At 44.4% G+C, this 21,998-nt stretch overlaps 3 protein-coding genes across 4 annotated transcripts; all 3 read left to right on the forward strand.

The window, feature by feature from the left end:
* Positions 1 to 249: 249 nt before the first annotated feature.
* Positions 250 to 4,086, forward strand: LOC101756082 (putative F-box/FBD/LRR-repeat protein At4g03220). Of its 2 annotated transcripts, none has more exons than XM_014804603.2 (5): positions 250 to 770; positions 1,246 to 1,352; positions 2,354 to 2,971; positions 3,117 to 3,190; positions 3,281 to 3,345. In XM_014804603.2, exons 1-5 carry the CDS (start codon positions 719 to 721, stop codon positions 3,282 to 3,284), a joined length of 855 nt encoding a protein of 284 aa, XP_014660089.1. In that variant the 5' UTR covers positions 250 to 718; the 3' UTR covers positions 3,285 to 3,345. The 2 variants fall into 2 exon arrangements, with proteins under 2 accessions (XP_014660089.1, XP_004984368.1); XM_004984311.4 differs by adding an exon at positions 3,514 to 4,086 and having other exon boundaries at positions 263 to 770; positions 2,354 to 3,190; positions 3,281 to 3,433.
* Positions 4,087 to 10,609: 6,523 nt separating this feature from the next.
* On the forward strand, positions 10,610 to 13,748 carry LOC101781357 (putative pentatricopeptide repeat-containing protein At3g49142). Its single transcript, XM_022823008.1, has one exon. It carries the CDS (start codon positions 10,768 to 10,770, stop codon positions 12,022 to 12,024), a length of 1,257 nt encoding a protein of 418 aa, XP_022678743.1. The 5' UTR covers positions 10,610 to 10,767; the 3' UTR covers positions 12,025 to 13,748.
* A 660-nt stretch (positions 13,749 to 14,408) lies between these two features.
* LOC105913587 (vegetative cell wall protein gp1-like) lies at positions 14,409 to 17,009 on the forward strand. Its single transcript, XM_022822972.1, has 3 exons — positions 14,409 to 15,876; positions 15,965 to 16,014; positions 16,928 to 17,009. Exon 1 carries the CDS (start codon positions 14,742 to 14,744, stop codon positions 15,654 to 15,656), a length of 915 nt encoding a protein of 304 aa, XP_022678707.1. The 5' UTR covers positions 14,409 to 14,741; the 3' UTR covers positions 15,657 to 15,876; positions 15,965 to 16,014; positions 16,928 to 17,009.
* The last annotated feature ends 4,989 nt before the right edge of the window (positions 17,010 to 21,998 follow it).

The raw sequence follows: 21,998 nt of genomic DNA on the forward strand, positions 1-21,998 counted from the left end.
GGAGGCCTGGTCGTCACCCCGACCAGAAGGCCCGGTCGGGGCTAGGACCACAACCCGACTCTGACAAAGTTTCCTCGACCGGTGATGTGCTCTTGGTCGGACCGGCGCACATCGCTCCCTCCCGACCGACACGGTCGGGACCGATCAGGACGACCGACCGGGGACGCCCGCTCGGTATGGGCTCAGGGAAGGTGGAACGGATAAAGGAAGATGCTCAAATCAACCCAGGATTGTAGCTCGCCACGCCCTATCCACGCAATGCAAAGTGCCGCCCCGCCATGCCATGCAAAGTTTTTAGGAGGGTAACCAGGGTCAAAGCCTAGGATGTTTGGTAATAATAATACCAATAATGATAATGGTAGCTGTTTCGTGGAGTTTGCTGGCAGTGCCGACGCGGTTTCTTCCTCCCTCTCTTCCGCGTTCAGCCGTTCAACCGTGTTGGAATTTGGATTGGATTCCAGTCGAAATTCAGGAAGGGATGAACTGAGCTCGTTTAGGTTTCCAAATCCCAAATCAATCCCCTGAAACCCTCACGGCCTCACCCTCCACCCCCAACAAATATACGGAGGGGGAGGCAGAGAGAACACCGGGAGATTGATTGTTGCAAGAGCAGATCTGATTCCGGAAGGACTAGGGAGGTATGCTTGCTTGATTTATCGTCTCGTTTCTGCCCCCTTGACCTAAGACAGGCATCGGCCTCCTGGATCTCATCCGCCACATGTCCATGGAGCGGCAGCCGGACCGCTGGCGTCGGCAAGTCCAAGCCCCTGGTTAGCAGCCTCGTCCTCCTCCTCCTCCTCCTCCTTAGCATGTGTTATTTCTGTGCATGCCCAGCCGCAGCGGCTTGTTGCAGTCTTAATCTCTTAGCCAACAATCAATCCATATGGAGAACCAAAAGGAAGTCTTTTTTAACGGGTGTCTCTAGCGGTTTGGATGGATGGATTAGCCAATGATAATTACTAATTGTTTGAGTGGCTAAAGCTATCTACCAATCTCCTTGTTGTTTCAATGTGAATCTGAAAAAAAAGGTCTTCCTTTTGCCGTCATGTAAGTAAGACCTGAGATGAGCCTTGGGAGCGACAAGATCAGAGGCGATTATCTAGGGTGTGTTGATCGCTTTGACTGATGGTTTCCACCGCTTTGTTCCCTTGGCTTGAACTAGATTGACAAGGTCGGGGGGTTCATACGTAGGTGTGCTTGTTATGCTGCTTTGTGCCTTTCATAACCATGCATGTTATCCTGTAGATGGGTTGATTACTTCACGGGCTAAAAGTAAGGGCTCACCCTGCTTGCAAGATGATGATTCTCAGAGTGGTGAAATACAAATATATTCAGGACCAAGCCTTCCAGAGGTATGACATGACATTTTGATAATGGGAGACCTTCTACAAGTATATTTAGTGATTACTGCTTGAACTGACAAATCACTTAACCCATGCTCACTAAATTGATTATGGTCTGATATTTTAGTTCTGTGATCTCCTTCAGTCCTGCTGCATCGATAACTTCACTTTTTTCCAACTGTGCATAATTAATTTTCCAGTGCACATGGTTCTCCTAAGCATAATAATGTTGCAACCCTCTTCTGTCCTTCAATGCACATAAAAGCTTGAATTTCTTAAACTTAGAGTTTGTAAAATTACCATCAATGATGAGGACTTACAGTTAATCTCCATATCATCTATAAGTTCCTTTGAATGTATAACTACAAAAAAATATTGATTTCTAAGCTGGTCATAGGTCATGTCTTTGTAGTGCTACTTCCCATGAAGTCTATTAAGTGACTTTTTTATATCTGCATTCAACCATTGCAGACAATACATTGTAACTTAGGGCTGCATATCCTAGGAGAACGGCATGTTTCCATCTGATCAGTTTATTAAGATTTATGGCACATTCTTTTAGCTTTCAAAGCTGTTCAACTCTACTATACGACTGCATTTGCTGTTCAAATATTCAGATGCATTGTTACCCTGTCCAGAAGTGCATGCTCTTTCTGTCCAATCTACCATCAACTAGCATGGTAGTGTACAACAAAACATCATCCCATCCATCTTAGTTGGCACAAATGCAAAGAAATCAGTATTGTTGGGCATTACATGTCTGATTTGGGTAGTAACACATTCTAGTAGTAAAAATGAGGTGTGAATGAATTTTGTAGCAGCTAATCAGCTCTGGTTGCCGATAGTGTTTTTTAAGTAACCACCAAAAACACTTTATGTAACAATGCACATATCAGGTGAGTTACATTGTTTCTTCATATTTTGTTCTTTCCCTCTTGCATCTGAAATAATCGTTTGCCTTTACAGTTCTAACTAATACTGAGCTTCTCTCTCATGGCCTCTGCCTGCAGGATATCTTGTGCCATATACACTCCCTGATGCCAATGAGAGATGCTGCCCAAGCTGCCTGTGTGTCTCGCGCTTTTCTACATTCCTGGAGAAGCCATCCCAACCTTGATTTCAGTAAGAAAACATTGGGATCGAATAAAAAAACATATGGAAATGGTGAGGTCGCCAGAGATTTCTCTAGTAAAGTTGACCACATTCTGAGAAAGCACTCAGGCATTGGTGTGAAGAAACTCAAGATTCATATGCCCGAATTTTGCAATGCAAAGGACTCCTGTTATCTGGACAGTTGGCTTCAGATTGCTGTTATACCAGGAATTGAAGATCTTGTACTAGCACTGTGGAAAGCAAAATATAACTTCCCATACTCACTCTTATCTAATGGGAGTGGAGACTCAATACGATCTCTTCATCTTGCCGGTTGTTCCTTCCGTCCCACATCTGAACTTGGTGGGTTAAGAACCCTAACAAGACTGCATCTTCGTGATGTCTGTATCAAGGGGGGCGAGTTAGGGTCCCTTCTTTCTAGTTCTTTGACTTTGGAGCAATTGGAAATCATGAATTGTGATGGGATTGTTTGCCTGAAGGTACCTTGCTTGCTGCAGCGTCTCAGCAACCTAAAGGTATTTGAATGCCGCACGCTTCGAGTGATAGACAGCAAAGCTCCAAATATATCAAGATTTTCCTTTACTGGAGATCATAGAGTTAAATTATCACTTGGAGAAGCATTGCAAATGAATAACCTATTCATGTGCTTCTCTGGCGCAGTCCATTACGCTCGTGTTGAACTTCCATCCAGCATGCCAAACCTTGAAACTGCTACCATATATTCGGGAAGTGAGGTATACTCTTAATTTTGAGTTGACTACCGATGTCCATACACTACAGGAGTCATACCTTGGAGTATTAAATAATTTGGCATCTTTATGCAGATAGTTGATACACCAATGCTGCATAGCAAATACGCCCACCTCAAGAATCTAAGTATTGCTCTCATAGCTCTAACATTTCCTCCGACCTATGATTATTTTTCTCTGGCCTCCTTTTTTGATGCCTGTCCCTCGTTGGAGATTTTCTTGTTGGATGTAAGTTGTCGTGATTCATATTGCATGATATTAATAGCTATCACAGTGAAACAATGACTATAATTTTTTTTTAATCCTAGGTCTCACAGCGAAAGATGGAGCACGTCTCAATTCTTGGAGATCCATCAGGTCTGAGACATTTGCGAGGACAGCACCACCACAAAATCAAGAGTGTGAAGATACTTGGATTCACGTCTTCAAAGAGCCTGGTTGAGCTAACATGCCATGTTGTTGAGAATATTACATCTCTTGAGCTACTTACATTGGAGGCCCATCAGAGTACTGTTAGGTGTTCTGTGCCTGCTCACAACTGTCGCAAGTGCTCTCCACTGCCCATTGATGTTCTCATGGAAGCTGAACGGGCACTCTTCGCCATCAGGGCATTCATCGAGCCTAAAGTTTCCTCCAAAGTAAAGTTGAATATTGTGGAGCCTTGCCGCCAATGCCATGCTGCTGAACTTGCACGTTTAGGATAATTGATTACCATTAGTTTTTGTTTTTAGACGTGCCATGGCTCCTTAAATACATTGTCATAAGTTTCCTCCGCGACTTGTGCTGTTATCTCTGCTTCATCGTGCTGTTCGGTGTTTAGCTCTGTACTATAACATTATATTCTCACAATTCGGTAGTGGAGTACCTTTTTTGTTTGCAAATTTGCGAGTGCTGTCCCCTTCTCTCTTTATAAGAGAGAATAATGACACAGGACATGAACAGGTTGGATGAGACCTTGGTTGAAGCCATTGTTGTTCAGGCGCATGGGCCTGACGAAGGTCACAGCTCTGTGACAACTGTCAGATTTCGAGACTGAGATTGCTGCAGGAATTGCTCATTTCTGATGAATTATTATGCTGCAGGTACGGTGCTTCCGGTTGTTTCTTTTTTTTCTTCTGCTGATGGCGCCTACTTACCTGTGCTCAGAAGTCACCACAGAATTTGAGCTGATGGAAGCTCGTTGTATGAACTGGGCTCTGAGTTTTGGAACTTAGATAAGTATCAGTGGAGTTCCAGTATCAGGGGAGAATTTGGACTGATATGAAAGATTTTGAGCCTTTTTTTAGTTTCAGATTGCTCATGTCCATCGAAGAAAAAGGCTCATGAATTGCATCAAACAACAGTTCCAGTTAATTCTGACTTTTACTCTCAGATAGATCTATCTGAGGGGTTTGCGATCGCTTTAGAAATCCCACTCCGAGTTTAGTAGAAATCCCACAAGCTTGGTCAAGGTTAAAGTTCCCCAATAAGCAACACATAAATCAAGTTTAGCCCCACGTGGAGGGAGGAGTGGTGAACTCATTTTGGGCCGGCGACACGGGAGTTGGGCTTCCTAACCATGGTGCATCCTCGCGGCCCAGCAGCAGCTTCCTAACTATCAGCTTCAACTTTAACAGCTTGAGAACACCAGCGATTCTCTGATGGCCTGGTACTAACAAATTCAAACGTTGAAATTACCGTGTCCACCACTTTGGTTCGATAAATATTTTGAGAAATTTTAGTGATCCGGGTCCTAACATCAAAGTCAAGATGTGCAAATGTATAATAAGGGAATAGTAAAATAACCCTCCAATTTTAGATGTCTAACTATAGCTAGTCAAGTTGAAAATCACCGACGCATATCGTTTCTGCATTCTCAATTATCAATCCACCCCACAAGATTTGGCGGCCATGTCGTATTAGCAAGGGTGAATAGGACAAGTATTAGGCGGCATGGTTCACGACTCCACGTGATTTGGTTCATTGGTTGAGTTAAGAGTCCGCTAGCTGCTACTCTGCTACACATGACCCAACACGCCAAAAGATGGCATCAAAGTGCAACCAAAATCCCTCACAAAGGCCCACGTAGCAGTTCTGTTTTGTAAATCATATTTATGCATTACTAGTTGCCCAAAATTTCCCATCCTTTACCGCCGACAGTTAAAAAAGCAGATACAGCTTCCAGCCCCATGTTAACTGGTCATTATCAGGCTACAAAAGTAAGATAACAACATCATACAGTAATTATGGTTTCATCAAAAGCAAACACTAGTCCAGGGACACCTATCAGGGTAACTATGAATCTCAGAACATGTGGTGATTGACATTTTGCTGCAAAGCTGATCTCAACAATCGCCGGTAGAGAGATTGTCCTCAAAGACACCAATAGGATCCACCATATAGTACAAGGAGCTTTCTCATGTGGGGATTATTGGTAGAGGATTTAGGATTATCATATACACGGGCTGTTGAGTCAAGCGTGACTGTTGAAGAGAAAGGATCTTTGCTCTTTCAAGCACAAAGCCTCAATTCACCTGTCGTCAACTTGTGCCTGATTGGATTGAAAGGATGATAGCTATGTGGATCGAATCTGTCACAGAATTGCAGCATCTGGGTTCTAACAGTCAAAAAGAAAATAAAAGCCTATCTAGGCGTGAGCACTTGCAAAAGAAATCTATCAGAAAGACTAAACAGAAGTACATAAATCAAGTATCAGCTTTCAGTTGTTATTCAACTTTTGTGAAGCAGATGCGTATAACGGGTGGACATCAAGCACTAACTTATAAGAGAACATTCAGCATTTGTCTGCTCAATTATACCTGCCTATCATCTTCCAACTGAACAAGAACCTGTGGAACAGAGATGTTCAGGAAGCTTGCAAGCAATGATATGCCACTACTTCTTTAAAGTGTCAGTTTCTACCGTCCCAACAAATCCTAGGAACAACAGTCACAGAACCTCCTCATGCACATGTGCATGAGGGTGTAAGGCAACATTCTAAAGTTGAGAAGAGTTCACAACATTCTAAACAAGTTTGCACTTGGAAAAAAACAGAAACAAGGGCAGGGAATTTAAATCAGGCATAACACAAAGTGAGCAGGTAGATTCGGATGAGAAGGCCAAGCTTCTAGAGAGATCAACAGCTTTCATTCCAGACTCACAGTAGTAGCAACAGACATGTTCTGACGACGACATTAACAGATGTATGCATCTTATACTACAAACAGGAAGATTAACTACGATTTCTCAGGGCGAAATGGAACGAACTACTCCTCAAACACAAACAAAATTCGACCCCACCGGAACTTCTATGTATTTGCAGTATGTAGAGCACCACCCGAGACTAGATCAGCACCACCCGAGACTAGATCAGCACCACCCGAGACTAGATCAGAATCGGAACCCCTGTACTACTCTAAAGTAGGATGTAACGTCTCTTGTGCACCTTCTTCGAGATCACCTCGAGCCCGTAGAGGCGATCTGCCAACCAAGACGGTGGACGCTTCGACTTGAGGACCTTCTCGGCGACCGAGCGGAAGCGGTTTTCGATCCAGGCCGCCAGGGTGCGAAGGTAGCCGGAGGACCTCTTGGCGATGCGGCGAATCCCTTGCGCCTGGCCGGAGAGGCGGCGAAGGGCGGAGTCATCAGCGGGGTTGCGGAGCAGCGCGGGGATGATTTCGTACCGGACGGTGCGGAGGCGCATGTCGAGGCGGGAGGCGTGTCGGAGTTGGTCCATCCCCAGCACCTCCCACCCGGTCCCCTCCATGCTCTTCTCCAGAAACACGCTCTCCATGGCGGGTGCGTCGCAGAGTCGCTCGACGCCCACAAGCTTGACGTAGTGGGGGTCGACGACGTGGCGGAGGTTCTCGGCATCCGCCAGCAGCTGCACCTGGGCGAATGGGAGCGCCATCGGAGCTGGAGCGCGGGGAGGGAGGTGGTCGCGGGAGGAAGGTGGATCGGATCCGATGTGGATAGCCGGCGAAGGAGTGGGTGGGGGATCCGCCGGGCGCCGCTCCTGGATTTTATAGCCGAGCGGAATCGGGCGGGAAACTGGAGGGGTGAATCCGCGTGACCCCCGCCCTGCACCGTCCGATCGCTCCGAACCGCCTCAAACGAGCGGTCCAGATCGGTTGCAGACGGGGATGGGAGCGCGGACGCCCGGGCGCCGCGAGCTTAGCTGGCGCCTGCCGGGAGCCGATCTGGCGCCCGACGGGAAGCGAGCGGGGCCTTCTTGGGCCGGATCGCTGCTGGTCGTGGGCCGGATCAATTTGTTTCATTCAATAATAATAAGCTAAAACGAACAGGGAAGGTATCACTGGGGGAATGTTTACTTCACCCCCAACTCCCAACTTTGGCACTATGCAAAAAGAAGATTCCCCATCACATCAAATTTGCGGTACATGCATGGAGTACTAAATGTATATGAAATTAAAAACTAATTGCACAATTTTGTTGTACTTTGCGAGACGAATCTTTTGAGCCAAATTAGTCAATGTTTGGACAATAATTCACAAATACAAACGAAACGCTACAGTGTGCTACAGTGCCAGCTCAATAATTTGGCACCTGCCAATTTGGCCAACTAAACAAGGCCCCCATATTTACAGTGAAAGCCAATCATACAATGCCAGGGAGTTGGAGGGGACAACCATCATCATTTCCTTTGCCAGTTCTAAAATTAGCATTATATAAGTGCATCCGTGTTACTATATGCTTGTAAACCAAGAAAAACAGGTCACTTCAAACATAAGTTTGGACACAAAGTCCGTTACGACCAGCAAGGTCGGAAGTCTAATACAGATGGCAGGACTAACACATTCACTCATCTTACATGGCTGCATCTGGAAACTATGTGGTGCTCGGGATGAACCGATGTCTAGAGCACTTTCTCAAAAACAAGAAGACTACTATGACGGTGGACTACCAATTCTCTTTCTTGTTGAATGCAAAAGAAGCAAGATTATACCGTATACTATGTGATTTCATCTTAGATGATCAAATCACTAAATGATCTCTCTCTACGGCACTCTTATTTCGATGTTTGGCCAGGCTTCTTCTTTCCCGAAGGAACTCTCACTCTCTGGAATGTCCGATTAACCGCTGCTTAGTGGTATCGAATGATACAAAGTTGTTCAAGGAGATAAACGCGAACACAAGAAATTGTGTACCTTAGATGCCATAAGTGTTCCTTACCGAGGGAAAAAGCATTGGGACTGCTTTACCCACCCTTATTAGCAACCTCATCATAAAGAGTAACCAGAAGGACAATATGCAGATCTTCTCCTTGCCTTCCTTACAGCTACGAGAGATGAAAGGTGCTCATGCCTCCTTTTATGCGCAACCTCGACAAGACCAGGGCTTTGCATACCTGTGACGTCCTTCACCAATACCATATATACAAGCATGGTCTAGCTTCCGCTCTGGCCGGACCACCACTGATCCAGGAACTTCTGCATCGTTCACCGTCACTCTTCTCACCATACCTTGCCACCAACAGCTGTGAGCATGCTTCCATTGCAGGCTTGTAGCTGAAAAGTGGAATCGCAACCGGTATCCTGGTGGAATCGCCATCGGCAGCAATCGAGAGCCCCAAGCCCCCTGAGTGCACAACATGAGAGCACGTGGGCACACTGGGAGCGATGCTTGCCGGTGCGGAATGATACGATAGGATCAACATAGCCCATTACCAATGTGACTATGGGATTGCAGTCAGAATCCAAGCCGGTGTGGATGAAAGACACCAACTCATCATCTTCAACTTTCTTGCCAACACTAGATTGGGCGGTAGAATTTGCACATTTAGTTAACTAAATTATGCACTTTTTCTATTAACTTATAGAGTAGTATTAGATTTTAACAAAATATGAGTAGCTCTCATGACTAAATGAATTAATTTACAATACATGAGTCAATGATTTTCTATACTTAAGTTTACTACGTATCATCCATATAATTCTTCTTGGCCCCCCTAATATCAAATCCTGGCTCCACCCCTGGCCACTAGTTCATCACCAAGTGTTTTCATCTTGTCAAAGTAGACAGCTGTAGCCATGCTCCCGTTCTTCAGGGTTGAGAGCTAGAGCTGCATACGTAGATTTGTTACCCTAGCACGCATTGAGCTGAGAACATAGTCGTGACCTTTGTCCACACCTCTGATGTAGACTCAAGCGTTGCAACCTGGCCTAACACTTCCTTGAATATTGAGTTAAACAAGTAGTCCAGTACCTGCTGATCTTGTGCAAGCCTCACGGAGTAAGACGGATTGGAGAGAACCTCCTTGGATTTGTCTTCCTTGACAATCTCTAAGATCTGCGTCGACGCTTTGGAGGACTCATCTAGGATCCTCATGAGTTGAGCTCCTCTAATTGCAAGAAGAACTTGTGCCTTGCACAGGACATGTAGCTTGGGGACCAAAAGGTGCTGGTGTAGTGCTAGAGGAAGAAGATGCCATGGCAGTAGATGGATATAGGAGAAGAGGGTTCTGATTACCATGAAATATTTGGTAAACTGTTAGCTACCTAACTCGGCTCGCCACATGTTCCATGTTATATGAGGCACATCAAACTCTTCTTATAAAATTTAGAGGCGCGGTGGAGGTAACGGCGGCACCCTAACTTGGGTCACCACCGATGCATGTTGATTAGCTGGACAGAACAGCCCCATCCGTGACCTTGACATAGGGCGCAACCTGCTGGAGAGACCGAGAGGTCAAGCTATCTGTTACAACTTACAAGAATCCTAATAGCTTAACAAGTCTATCTACATGATATGACTCGACCCTTATCAAATCCAGGAGGGTTACTTGAGATACAAGTTAGGAGTTTAACCCGTATCCTATCTCTAGACCTTCTAGAGATTTTAAATTTCTAATCTATATGTCCCTCTATTTCAAATTGTAGGTCGTTTTAGCTTTTTTTAGGTTCATGGATATTATTATACATCTGGATATAGTGTATGTCTAATTGCATAATTATATCCATGAATCTAGAAAAGTCAAAACGACCTGCAATTTAGAACAAATGGAGTATCTGCTAAGGGCAGCTCCAGTGCCGGTTCGACTCATGCTATCCATGGAACCTGAAGTTCCGAACACAACTTGATGGCTGCAGTGTTGAATCGATGTGTGGGATCCGGACTTCAACAAAAACATGCATCTCTCTATTGCACAACTTCCGTCTGTGTCTGTGCAGCTGAATTTTTTATTCAACGCGGTTCAAACAGAGAATACTATTCGATCTTACGTCTGCAGTGTTCGATGCTCGCTATGTACTCTGTTCGTTCTATTGTTGGACTTGCCTAACACACCACTCACCAAGTCACCAGCAGCGCCGCACCCGCACCCAGATCAAAAATTGCTGCCCGCGCAAGAGACGATCCGATGCACGCGTCGCGGAGCCACCTGCCCGCGACTGGCGCCGCCGACGCCCTCCTCCGCCTCGTGGCCGCCTGCCGCGCGCCCGCTCACCATGCTGATTCAAGCTACCATGCTGTCAAATGGCAGAGCACAGCATCTTTTTCCAATCCATTTCTAGTGCTAGCTCGGCCTCGACGCGAACCGCTACGTGGCGCACTCGGCGATCAGCATGTACGCACGGTGCGGCCGCCCGGAGGACGCGTACAGGGTGTTCGACGGAATGCAGCACCGGGACGTCGTCTCCTGGAACGCCATGATCTCTGGGTTCGCGCGCGCGGGTTTGTTTGAACGTGCGGTGGAGGTTTTCAAGGAGTTTGTGGCACTGCAGTGTTCAATCCCCGATGCCGGTACAATGGCAAGCATCTTGCCAGCTACGGGGAATGCCAAGGCAGAGGACATATTATTCGTCAGGAAAGCGTTTGACGAGATGCAGTTTAAACAACTTATTTCTTGGAATGCAATGCTCGCTATATATGGGTACCATGTTAAGGCTGTTGAACTGTTCTTGAGGATGGAAGAGGATGGGATTGGGGTCAAACCTGATTCAGTGACTCTGGCAACAGTTCTTCCTCCATGTGGGGAGCTCTCAGCATTTTCGGTGGGAAAACGGATCCATGAGAATATCAAGAGGAAAATGATGCTCCCTAACTTGTTGCTTGAAAATGCTCTCTTGGACATGTGTGCTAACTGTGGATGTTTGAAGGATGCTTCGGAGGTCTTTGATTCCATGAGTGCACGGGATGTGATACCGTGGACTTCAATCATATCTGCTGATGGCAAGCATGGTCATGGAAGAGAGGCTGTTGATCCTTTTGAGAAGATGCTAGGACAGGGTCCGGAACCTGACTCTATTGCCTTCGTTGCTGTTCTCGCAGCATGCAGCCATGCTGGTCTTTTGGATGTTGGAAAATGCTACTTCGGTTCTATGACGTCCAGGTATCACATAGCTCCTAAAGCAGAGCACTATACTTGCATGGTGGACCTTCTTGGCCGCGCTGGTTGTATAAGTGAGGCATATGATTTCATCACGACAATGCCTATTGAGCCAAATGAAAGAGTCTGGGGAGCCTTATTACAAGCTTGTCGAATTCACTCTAGTATGGACATTGGGGTTGTGGCAGCAGACAGTTTATTCCGATTGGTACCTGAGCAAACAGGATATTATGTGCTATTATCTAATATGTATGCTAGGGCTGGGAGATGGGCTGATGTTACCTCGGTGAGAAGTGTCATGGCAAACAAGGGTATCAAGAAATTGCCTGGTGCTAGCATTGTTGAGCTAGGGGATCGGCTTCACACATTTCATATTGGTGATAGATATCACCCGCAATCTGAAATGATCTATCAGAAATTGGATGAGCTATTGGGAAGAATCAGGGGAATGGGTTATAACCCAGAGGTGGAGGCCACACTTCATAATGGTTAAGAAGACAAGGAGGGTCATCTTTCAGTTCACAGTGAGAAATTGGCTATTGCATTTCTCCTAATAAACACTAGTCCAGGGACACCTATCAGGGTAACTATGAATCTCAGAACATGTGGTGATTGACATTTTGCTGCAAAGCTGATCTCAACAATCACCGGTAGAGAGATTGTCCTCAAAGACACCAATAGGATCCACCATATAGTACAAGGAGCTTTCTCATGTGGGGATTATTGGTAGAGGATTTAGGATTATCAAATACACGGGCTGTTGAGTCAAGCGTGACTGTTGAAGAGAAAGGATCTTTGCTCTTTCAATTCACCTGTCGTCAACTTGTGCCTGATTGGATTGAAAGGATGATAGCTATGTGGATCGAATCTGTCACAGAATTGCAGCATCTGGGTTCTAACAGTCAAAAAGAAAATAAAAGCCTATCTAGGCGTGAGCACTTGCAAAAGAAATCTATCAGAAAGACTAAACAGAAGTACATAAATCAATTATCAGCTTTCAATTGTTATTCAACTTTTGTGAAGCAGATGCGTATAACGGGTGGACATCAAGCACTAACTTATAAGAGAACATTCAGCATTTGTCTGCTCAATTATACCTGCCTATCATCTTCCAACTGAACAAGAACCTGTGGAACAGAGATGTTCAGGAAGCTTGCAAGCAATGATATGCCACTACTTCTTTAAAGTGTCAGTTTCTACCGTCCCAACAAATCTTAGGAACAACAGTCACAGAAGCTATTACCCCTTGGCTCATGTTAAGAAGTTACATGACTGTCAATCAGCTTCCCACGCAGCTCTCCTCTATTCGCTCCCAAGAAAATCACACTATATACATGGCAGTCCATTTCGCAATAATGCATCCTATATTCCTATTAGATAGTCAGGACAGGCAAGCAGTTCTAGGAGTGAAAACTAAAAAGGATTTCTATCATGTTGTCTGCGGCAGGAATCCAAGGCATGCACTTCTCTTTTCTATCACTACTTTGTTGTGGTCATTTGAGTTTGTCATGATTGCAGTTGTGTGTTCATGTCAGCTTGCAAATCATGCTCATTTAGCATTCCACGATGAAGTACAAAAAAAAATCACAGCATATCTTTCAGTACCTTTATTATGTGAATTTAACTTACAAAATTCATGTCCCATGAATAAATGCACGGGAATATATATTTAGCAGTACTTTTCAGCAATACATTTCCAAAAAAAGGTAATTTTCTGGGCACTATACTTTCTGTGATCATCCATGCGTTAATTTATTTTAATTTGTGGCCTTAAAAAATATTGAGTGTCTAATGGCTAAAAAAGGGCATATGAAAAAGGTGGTTTGTACCAGGTCAACAAACAAAGGTAGTGTGGGATTAAGGTGAAAAACTGGAAGTGTATCTTCTTATATGGTCAATGATGTGAACAGTAAACACTAACCAGCATCATTAGCTGCATAAACTTTGAAGCTCTATTGCTGCAAGGACGCAGATCACATCCCTCCCGACACCGAAACAGCGGAAACCTCTCCAGCTGATCTCCGCTTAGCACTTGTGGCTCCAACAGATGCAGTTGACAACCGTGCTTGATTTGTCCAGTATGATTACACTGCTCACATTGATCAGAAGGTAAGCTTGGTTTGTCTGAGATCCCAAGTCCAACTAGAATATCCATCACATTCATGTGATTTTTTTTTCTGACAGTAGGTTCCAGAAGATAAAGATTACTTGTTGCATTGAGGTATGAGGCCATTAAAAAATATGATAGTTTCTTGTGTTTCTTTTGGAGACAGTATATGGTTTGTCTTTTCATGCATGTCTGAACTGGCATTATTTTTCTTATGTCAAAGCTAAATGTGCTTTCAGGTTCCTAAACTGATGATCCATTATGATTATGTGAAAAAGAAGCTGGCTATTGCAGATGAAATTGGTTTGATTCCCCCTAAAGGTATGCACGAATTTGTGAACTACTCATGATTACTCATGATTAGACCCCTGGGTTTTAACATATCTCTTTTGATCTTTACTTATAGGCTGCACCTGATAGCAACCAGCTCAGATGACTCACATGTAGATGGACACGGTGCCATCAGGAAGATATGTCAAAACCAGACCATCAGTTTTGAATATTGATACCTTTGTTTCATCGTAGGATACACTGAAATGTAACATGAACTGACAAACTGCAGAAGTATTACAGTATTTGAAGGAGTGAAAAATGGCATTTTCTATTTGTTCTATAATCTACAGTCTATGTCACACCCTGAAATTTTCGACTTTCAGGATGTGATTAAAAGGAATAATTAAATAATGATTTTCTCATAATTTTAAAATTTTACCAACATTTATTTTCTTTACAGGAAATTTAGCATAAGAAAAATAATTGTTTGATTTTTCGAATTAAATAATGTGGTTCTATGTCTGTGCATTCACGCCGATGTATTTTGGAGTTTTATGAGTGAAAAAGTTTCAAAAATACGTTTAGACGTTGTCCAAGTTCTTCTGAGAATTTTCCAACTTTTTCTGGAATTTATTCTCCTTTTCCTTGAGCTTAATCCAATTTTTTTTGGATGGTTCTAAAATCCTTTTCATGAGCTCCAAATATTTTATTTGGATTCCTTGTGTCCCAATCTGTCTCTGGGATTTTTCCCGGAATTTTAGAATTTTCTAAATATTTTTCATGCTCTAATAACATTATCTAGAATTTCTAGATTTGTTTTTACACTGGAAATGTTTATGGAAATTCTAAATCTATCCTTTTCCTTAAGCCCGGCCCACATCGGCCCAGCAGGCCGGCCTCTTCTTCTCCCAACCGCGGCCCACCTCCCTTTTTCCACCGGCCCGACTCAACTCCCTCTCTCCTTTTCTTTTTCCGCCGGCCCATCACCACGCCTCCACGCCAGGCCGGCCCATCAGCTCCCCCTCTCTCCCTCTCACCGACAGGTGGGGCCCACCTGTCGGGATCGTCCCTCACCTCCGGCCAGGCGCCCGCTCGTTCCCCTGCTCCAATCGCGCCGCCCCGTCTGCCGGCGCCGCTCCGGTTCCTCGCGCCCCTCCGCCTCCCTCCACGCGCACGCGCCGCCAGCGCCCCCTCTTCAAGAGCCAGTAACGGCCGCTCCTCCTCCGTCGCCAATAATGGCCACCACCGGCCGTTACTCCTCCCTTGGCGCTGTCTCCGCTCCTTCCCTCCGGCTTCTCCCTGCGCCGCTCCTTCTCCCGCGCGCCGCCGCTGCGTCTCCTCCGCTTCCCCTCCCGCGAAACGAACGGCCCTCCACCAAGCCGCCATTAATGGCCGGCCGAAGCTCTTCCTCTCCTCTGGCGCCACCTCAGCTGCCACCTAGCTCCTATAAAACGCACCTCCGCCACCAGAGCCCCCCCCCCCCCTCCCCTTTTCCGCCACCAATCGCCACCAGCGCCGCCGGACCGCGCCCCTGCACCACGCCGTCCAACCGCCGCCGCATCTCCGGCCACCGTTGCCTCGCGCCGCTTCCCAAGCCCGGCGCGCCTCAACCGCATCAGCCGCGCGCGCCCTGCCTCCCTGGCCCGGCCGCCGTCGCTGCCAGCCTGGCCGCCGCCGGCCGGAAGCACCCTCCCGGTCACCACTGTGAGCGGACGGAAGAAGTCAGTGACGAACCGAAGGATTGAAGAAGAGGATAAGAAGTGGAAGTTTTGCCGGTGAAGCCCCTTCCGCGTCCTCCTCTCGCCCATCTCCACCTTCTGCACCTTTTGCCCGGAGTCCGCCGCGCCGAAGCGCCGGCGAGGCCGCCGGACAGAGCTCCTGCGCAAGCGTGCGCGTGAACACTGGAAGAAGGAGATAAGGTGGCCGTTTTGCGTTTCAGCCCCTGAAGACCTCAGAAACTCTATGGTTAATTCTTGTGTCTTGTACCTTTCACAGAAAACACCCTGTACTCTTCATGTCCTTGCATTCTAATCCGATCCTTACCCTTTTCCAGATCTAACCCTGAAGTTCCACCTTTTCGCGGGTTCTGTTCTCTGAGTCTCGGTAAACTTCTCTGCTAACCCTCGAAGTCTATAGTTAATCGCGTTTAATTCCTTAGAACCTGTAGTTTTCGCGTTTTAGCTCCGTTTTAATCCGTTCGAGTTGCGTTGCGTTCATAACATCATAAAATATACGTTAGTGTTGTTGTCATCCTACATTTCATGCCTTTAAAAATAAATTTAATATCAATTTGAATAATGCCTAATGAACATGTGTTTCTCTAGATAAATATCAATATGATTAATGACTACTTCATAGTCTTTCTAATAAAAGCCAATTAGGATGTACACCGGTTTTTCATAAACCAAAGATAGTTTGATTAACACTTATTTGAATAATTCTTACAATTAAAAGCTATTTAGAGTTAAACCTCTGCTTTTCTTAAATTAAATTTAAATTTGACTAATATGTATTCAATTTGTCTTCTAAATAAAAGCTACATAGGTTATATCTCGAATTTTCATAATCAAATGTTAACTTGGCTAATATAAATATAAACGTGTTTTTAATGTAATATGTTTAGTTGAATTCGAAATATAAAGCTATGCGCTTAGATATTCATCTATGCTTTATTTCCAAATTAAATGTTTAATTTGCATAAATTGTACTTATATTTATAAATAAAATTTGACTAGGCTCTACATCGTCTTTCACATAAATACAAATATGACTTGATTAATTCCAAATAAAGGTATTTCTTTGAAATATCTTTAAATTGTTTTCTCAACTAAAATAAATGCAGCAAGTAGCTCTTGTCTTTTCTTTCGTGAATCAAATATCTCGTTTTAAGCATTTGTGTGATCTTTAGATCGAGTCTTGTCCTTTAGTATGCTCTTTTAAACCTTTCCTTTTGTTTTGGTGTATTATTCTTAGTTGCTCTTGTTGTTTGTTTGTTGCCAATGTTTGCTTCGATTAGAAGGATCGCTGTTCGAAGCTTTGAAGGTTAACAGTTTTAAGAAAGCAGGGTCTGAAGAGTAGTAAGAGTAACTTTTCGTTGGAGAAAGGCAAGTGTCCCTAACCATCCTTCTACCTATGCTTTATTCACAATACCATGAGAATGTTAATTGGAACATGGAGAACCACATAAGAAAACAGTACAACCACAATATTACATGGCTCTGATCTTAGTCGACTAATTAGGCATATGGTTGACTAGTGGCCTTACCGGAAGGGCAAGGAGGGGGAAGGTGTCGGGGGTATGACCCGGAGCAGTAGCCTTCTAAGGTGCTAACTCATTACAACAGGTTGTGACCCACATCGCTACCGAATCTCTAGCGGGCTACTAGTTGGCTATGTGTCTTTGTAAAGGCTTCATAGTGGACCCCCCAACCACTCGCCAAAGGAAGTGTTTAAGAGCTTTGCAAACCTGGGTGACATGGGGGACCACGAGTTGTGGGTAAAGTGTACAACCTCTGCAGAGTGTAAACTGATATATCAGCCGTGCTCACGGTTATGAGTGGCTTGGACCCTCACATGATTAATTAAACTTGAAGATGGATTAAATCATTAATTCCGGTTAGTTCTTATGACCTTGCTGAGTACCAACCATAAGTGTACTCACCCTTACTTACTGCTGCTCAGAAGAAGAAGCTGTTGTGAAGTTGTGAAGATGATGCTGAGTTCTAGGCATACGCAACCCCCAGCCGAGTGCCTGTGAAGTTTGGAGCCATTGTTTTCAGGGTTTAAGCTGTGTTTTTTTGATAGTCTTGTAAGTCTTTTTGTATCTTTTTACGTGATACTGTTGCTGTTATTCACTTATGACGTCACTGTATGTATAAAATTTGATCCTGGCATACATATAGTTAATACTTGATTTTGTTTTAAAAACAAGGTGTGACAATCTACTAGTGGCTGGGGGCACGCACTTGCGCGCCGCCGCCATCTGGTGAATGCGCCTGACCATTGCGCGTGTCGTGAAAGGTAGCTGGTGATTAGGGAAAAAATCTCCAAAAGTTGATTTTACAAAGGGCATGTGCTAAATATTTTTCAGGAAAAGAAAAGATCAGCTAGCAATTCACTAACCGGGCGTCCCAATATATTATGAAATTCATTTTCTAGAAAAAGACGCAGTAGGTTCAATATTTGGGTTTCCTAAAATTATCTAAGAAACCTAAATTTCACAAACTATATTGTATAAGAAATAAATAGAATTGAGTCACTATTTCTTGAGTACACTCCCCCCTATCTGTATATGTAGAGCTTCTTCTCAGCTTTGTTACCCATTCCCATAGCTACCCTTTGAGTCATCAACTCATCATTACTACTGAAAATTGTAATACTTAGCATTCTGATCTACACATGCATTCATTCTTTAATGTGTTGTTCCACTCTTTCTTCTCAGGACCATCTTATCTAGGTGATAAAAAGCCAATGCTGCATAATAAATTAACATCAGTGCACATATGGGCGTTGGAAAAGGAAAAGAAAAATGCATATATCATAAGCACATCCAAATCAAAGGTACTGTGTATTGCACTAAATTGGGCTGGGCAGGTAGTGTAAAAAGTAACAGAAGCACCTGCTTTGCTAAACTACATACTAAATTTTTATAACCATTCTCCTCTAGTTCACTAGGAATAAATGTATCAACGGTTCAACACTGACTGCAAGATGGTTTATATATACTGGAATATGAGTCCTTATTATGCTTAAATCAAAACATCATACATAAGAACCACAAAATTATAAAATTTAGTTAAATAGCCCATTCACATATCCATCGTACAACTGATGAATCTCTTCACACAGCCTCACTTCAGATGGTGGTGTGGATACCATTATCAAGGAACCACCTAACAAACCTTGTGGTCGCTGTTAGAAAGAAGTAATACATAGGTAAGTTTGTCAGAAAAAAATCGAAGTGGTATAGGCCCTGAGCCCGGTTCCGTCACTTGGAGCAGCGCCGGCAAGGCCTATTACCTCGGCAAGCATAGAAGCTAGGGTCCCAAAATAGAGAGCACTAAGAGCCCAAATCGGAGGGGAAATCGGCATAGATAGGACCGGTGTAGCATGGAGAGCAGCACGGGAGTGCCCGGTGGAGAGGTCCGCCGTTGCCAGAGGTGGATTTGGAGGCGGCGGCACCAACAGCTGTAGAACAGAGGGGTGAGGAATGAAGTAGAGGTAGGAGAGTTGTTGCCTGTGCTGTGCCCTGTGCGTGTGCAGGTCCAGGGAAGAGAGAGGCACCGGAGCGTGACAGCGGCGGCAACGCCACGCCTCACGTGGTGCCGGAGCCGGAGCCGGAGGCCGATGGATCTCCCACTCCACCGCACCATGACCTCTCGCAGCCTCTCCATCGCGCCGTTGTCTTGTTTGGCCTTTCTGCCGCTGCAACCCCTCTCTGCACTCTGCGTTAATTGCGGGTGGCAGGTCGTGGTTGGCTTCTATCGGAAGGAAGCCAAGCTGCACCTGCGCCTGATACCATGGCCTCTGAGGTGACGGAAGCCTCACATAAAACGTGGCCTCCCATGCTGCGGTGGTGACGCAAGGCGCTGCCCCGTCTGCCCAAGAAGAACATCGGCCGTCCACGTGCCCCTGCGTGATCGGACGGAAGGCAATTTCTTGAGGCTCTCCTTGCGCGCCCCCGCTCCAACCTTAGCGGCGTTTGATAATAGGTGCTAAACTTTAGCAGTATCACATCGGATGTTCGGATGCTAATTAGAAGGATTAAACATGAGTTAATTATAAAACTAATTGCAGAACCCTGTGCTAATCCCCGAGACGAATCTATTAAGCCTAATTAATTCATCATTAGCAAATGGTTACTGTAGCACCACATTATCAAATCATGGACTAATTAGGTTTAATAGATTCGTCTCGCGAATTAGACTCCATCTGTGCAATTAGTTTTTTAACTAGTCTATATTTAATACTCCTAATTAGTATCCAAACATCCGATATGATATGATAGGTGCTAAACTTTAGCAGGTGTATCCAAACGGGACCTTAATATGGACCATCCCAGACAAGAGATATTAAATCGTGCACTCTGATGCAGCAATCCCGTTGTGGTCTTACCAACAATCATCGACTACAGAATAAGATTGTGATGGCTTAGCATGATGCATGCATTGTGTGCAGAAGTCCAGGCCTGTTTGGCAGCTCTAACGATCAAAACAGAGCAAGGTATGACTTGCATCCAAATAGACACGCACTCTTCCATCGTACATGGTTCACGATCCTGTAACTCGTGTGCGCACGAACTAGCTAGCTCCAGTTTAGATTGGGGTCTGGATCAATACATCGCATTTCTTTTGAACTCCCCAATACATCGCATAAGAAGTCAAATAAGAATCATTAGGTGACTAATACTCTAATTAGGTTTTTATTTTTTTAAAAAAATAAAAAATTACTCTAGGTTTTGCTGCATCAGGCTTTTCTCGACCCACACCGACCAGTGAAACTAATTTATACAATACTTCACTTGAGGTGCTGGAAGCCTGGAACCCACGAAGGCACGAACCCAGAAGATCCTCCCACCCCAAAAAAAATAAAACCACCTGCCCCCTTCGAAACCCTAGCCCACTATGGCCCTCACTTTGCGCCTCCGGCGGGCTGTCGTCACCGCCTCCGCCTGGACGCACTCGCCTCAACCTCCCAGCACATCCCGCTTGCTCCGTTCGTTCCGCTGCCGCTCCCGCGGCCGTGGCTGCTTCCCGGTGCTGCTGGCGGGTTTCGGTCCGCGGCGGTGGGGCGAAGGGGCTATGGGGCCATCGCGGACAATAGCAAGGTCTCGCTCCACGATAGCCTGCTTGACAAGAATCACTGGCTTATCATTATGAGATTCCCGGATCCCAAGGCCTCCCGCGAGGAGATGATCGAGACCTACCTCCAGTCCCTCACCAAGGTCGTCAGAAGGTATAATGAAATTCGAGCCATTTCCTGTAGGAGTGTTGGTTTTCTATAAAAAAAAATGTTTGGCTTCCTAGGCAATTGGGCTTGGTGTAGCGATGGATCATTTCCTGTAGTTAGTATGTAATAATGTATTGTATACATCATCTTGATGTGTTGGTCTGAGTAGTATATGGGATGAGTCGGTTGTTTGGTCGAAAATACTGTACATTGGTTTTGTTGTGGTGCTGGTGTTCTTTTTTTTAAAAAAAATTAGTTTGGATCTTGACACTAGTATGTACTAACTCCAGTAGTTAATACAGAATGCAGGCAGTCAAGTTATTCCAACTTCGGTTTTGATTTGCTATATCATATAAAAATGAGTAATACGAGCAATTTGATCTTGAAAAAAAAGTAATAATATCATGTTTCTTTCTATAGCGCGCATTAAGATTTCGAGAAGTATAGACAAACATATTTTGACTATCTTACAATATACTTAATTAATATAGTATTTAAAGACCTGTGAAATACAAATCTATTGACGCAAATTTTGTACACTAAGCATACATATAATTTGACTAATTATTAGTTAAAATGTATGAAGTTTGTCCTTTTAAAACCTAATATGTCCTGTAAAGGGAACCGGAGGAAGGATGTAATAAGTGGTCAGTATCTTTTTTAGATACCTATTCACAAAAAAGTACTTGTTTGTGGTGTTGAGAGCTGTCCTTGAAAAATCAGGAGGGTTCTCTCACGGGAAATGTTTGGTACTAATATGAATTTTCTGATAGCGTTGCATACTTGTGGATATTGGGTATTTGTTTTGAATATGATAACTTTTAAGTGTATGAGTAATTCATGTTTGGTATGTGTGGATGTAAATTATGCCACCAACTTGCCTTTATGTAATAAAGTGGCAAATAGGTTCTACTTCTGGTGTGTCATTGAAACTCTGTTGTGATTGAGATCAAGTGTTGTTGTTGTCAATGATATAAAATCTTTTCCCTTTTTCAAATGGTGGCTCTAGAATGTATAATGCTGCCATTTAGTTCTCATGCGGAAGTGGTAGTTGTGCTGGCTCAAATTGGAGTAGAGACGACAAAAATGCATATTGAGTGTCATGTGATTTGAGTAATATAAATGCATGTTTTGGCTAG

The sequence above is a fragment of the Setaria italica genome, chromosome IX (assembly GCF_000263155.2).
Source record: "Setaria italica strain Yugu1 chromosome IX, Setaria_italica_v2.0, whole genome shotgun sequence".
NCBI classification, from domain to species: domain Eukaryota; kingdom Viridiplantae; phylum Streptophyta; class Magnoliopsida; order Poales; family Poaceae; genus Setaria; species Setaria italica.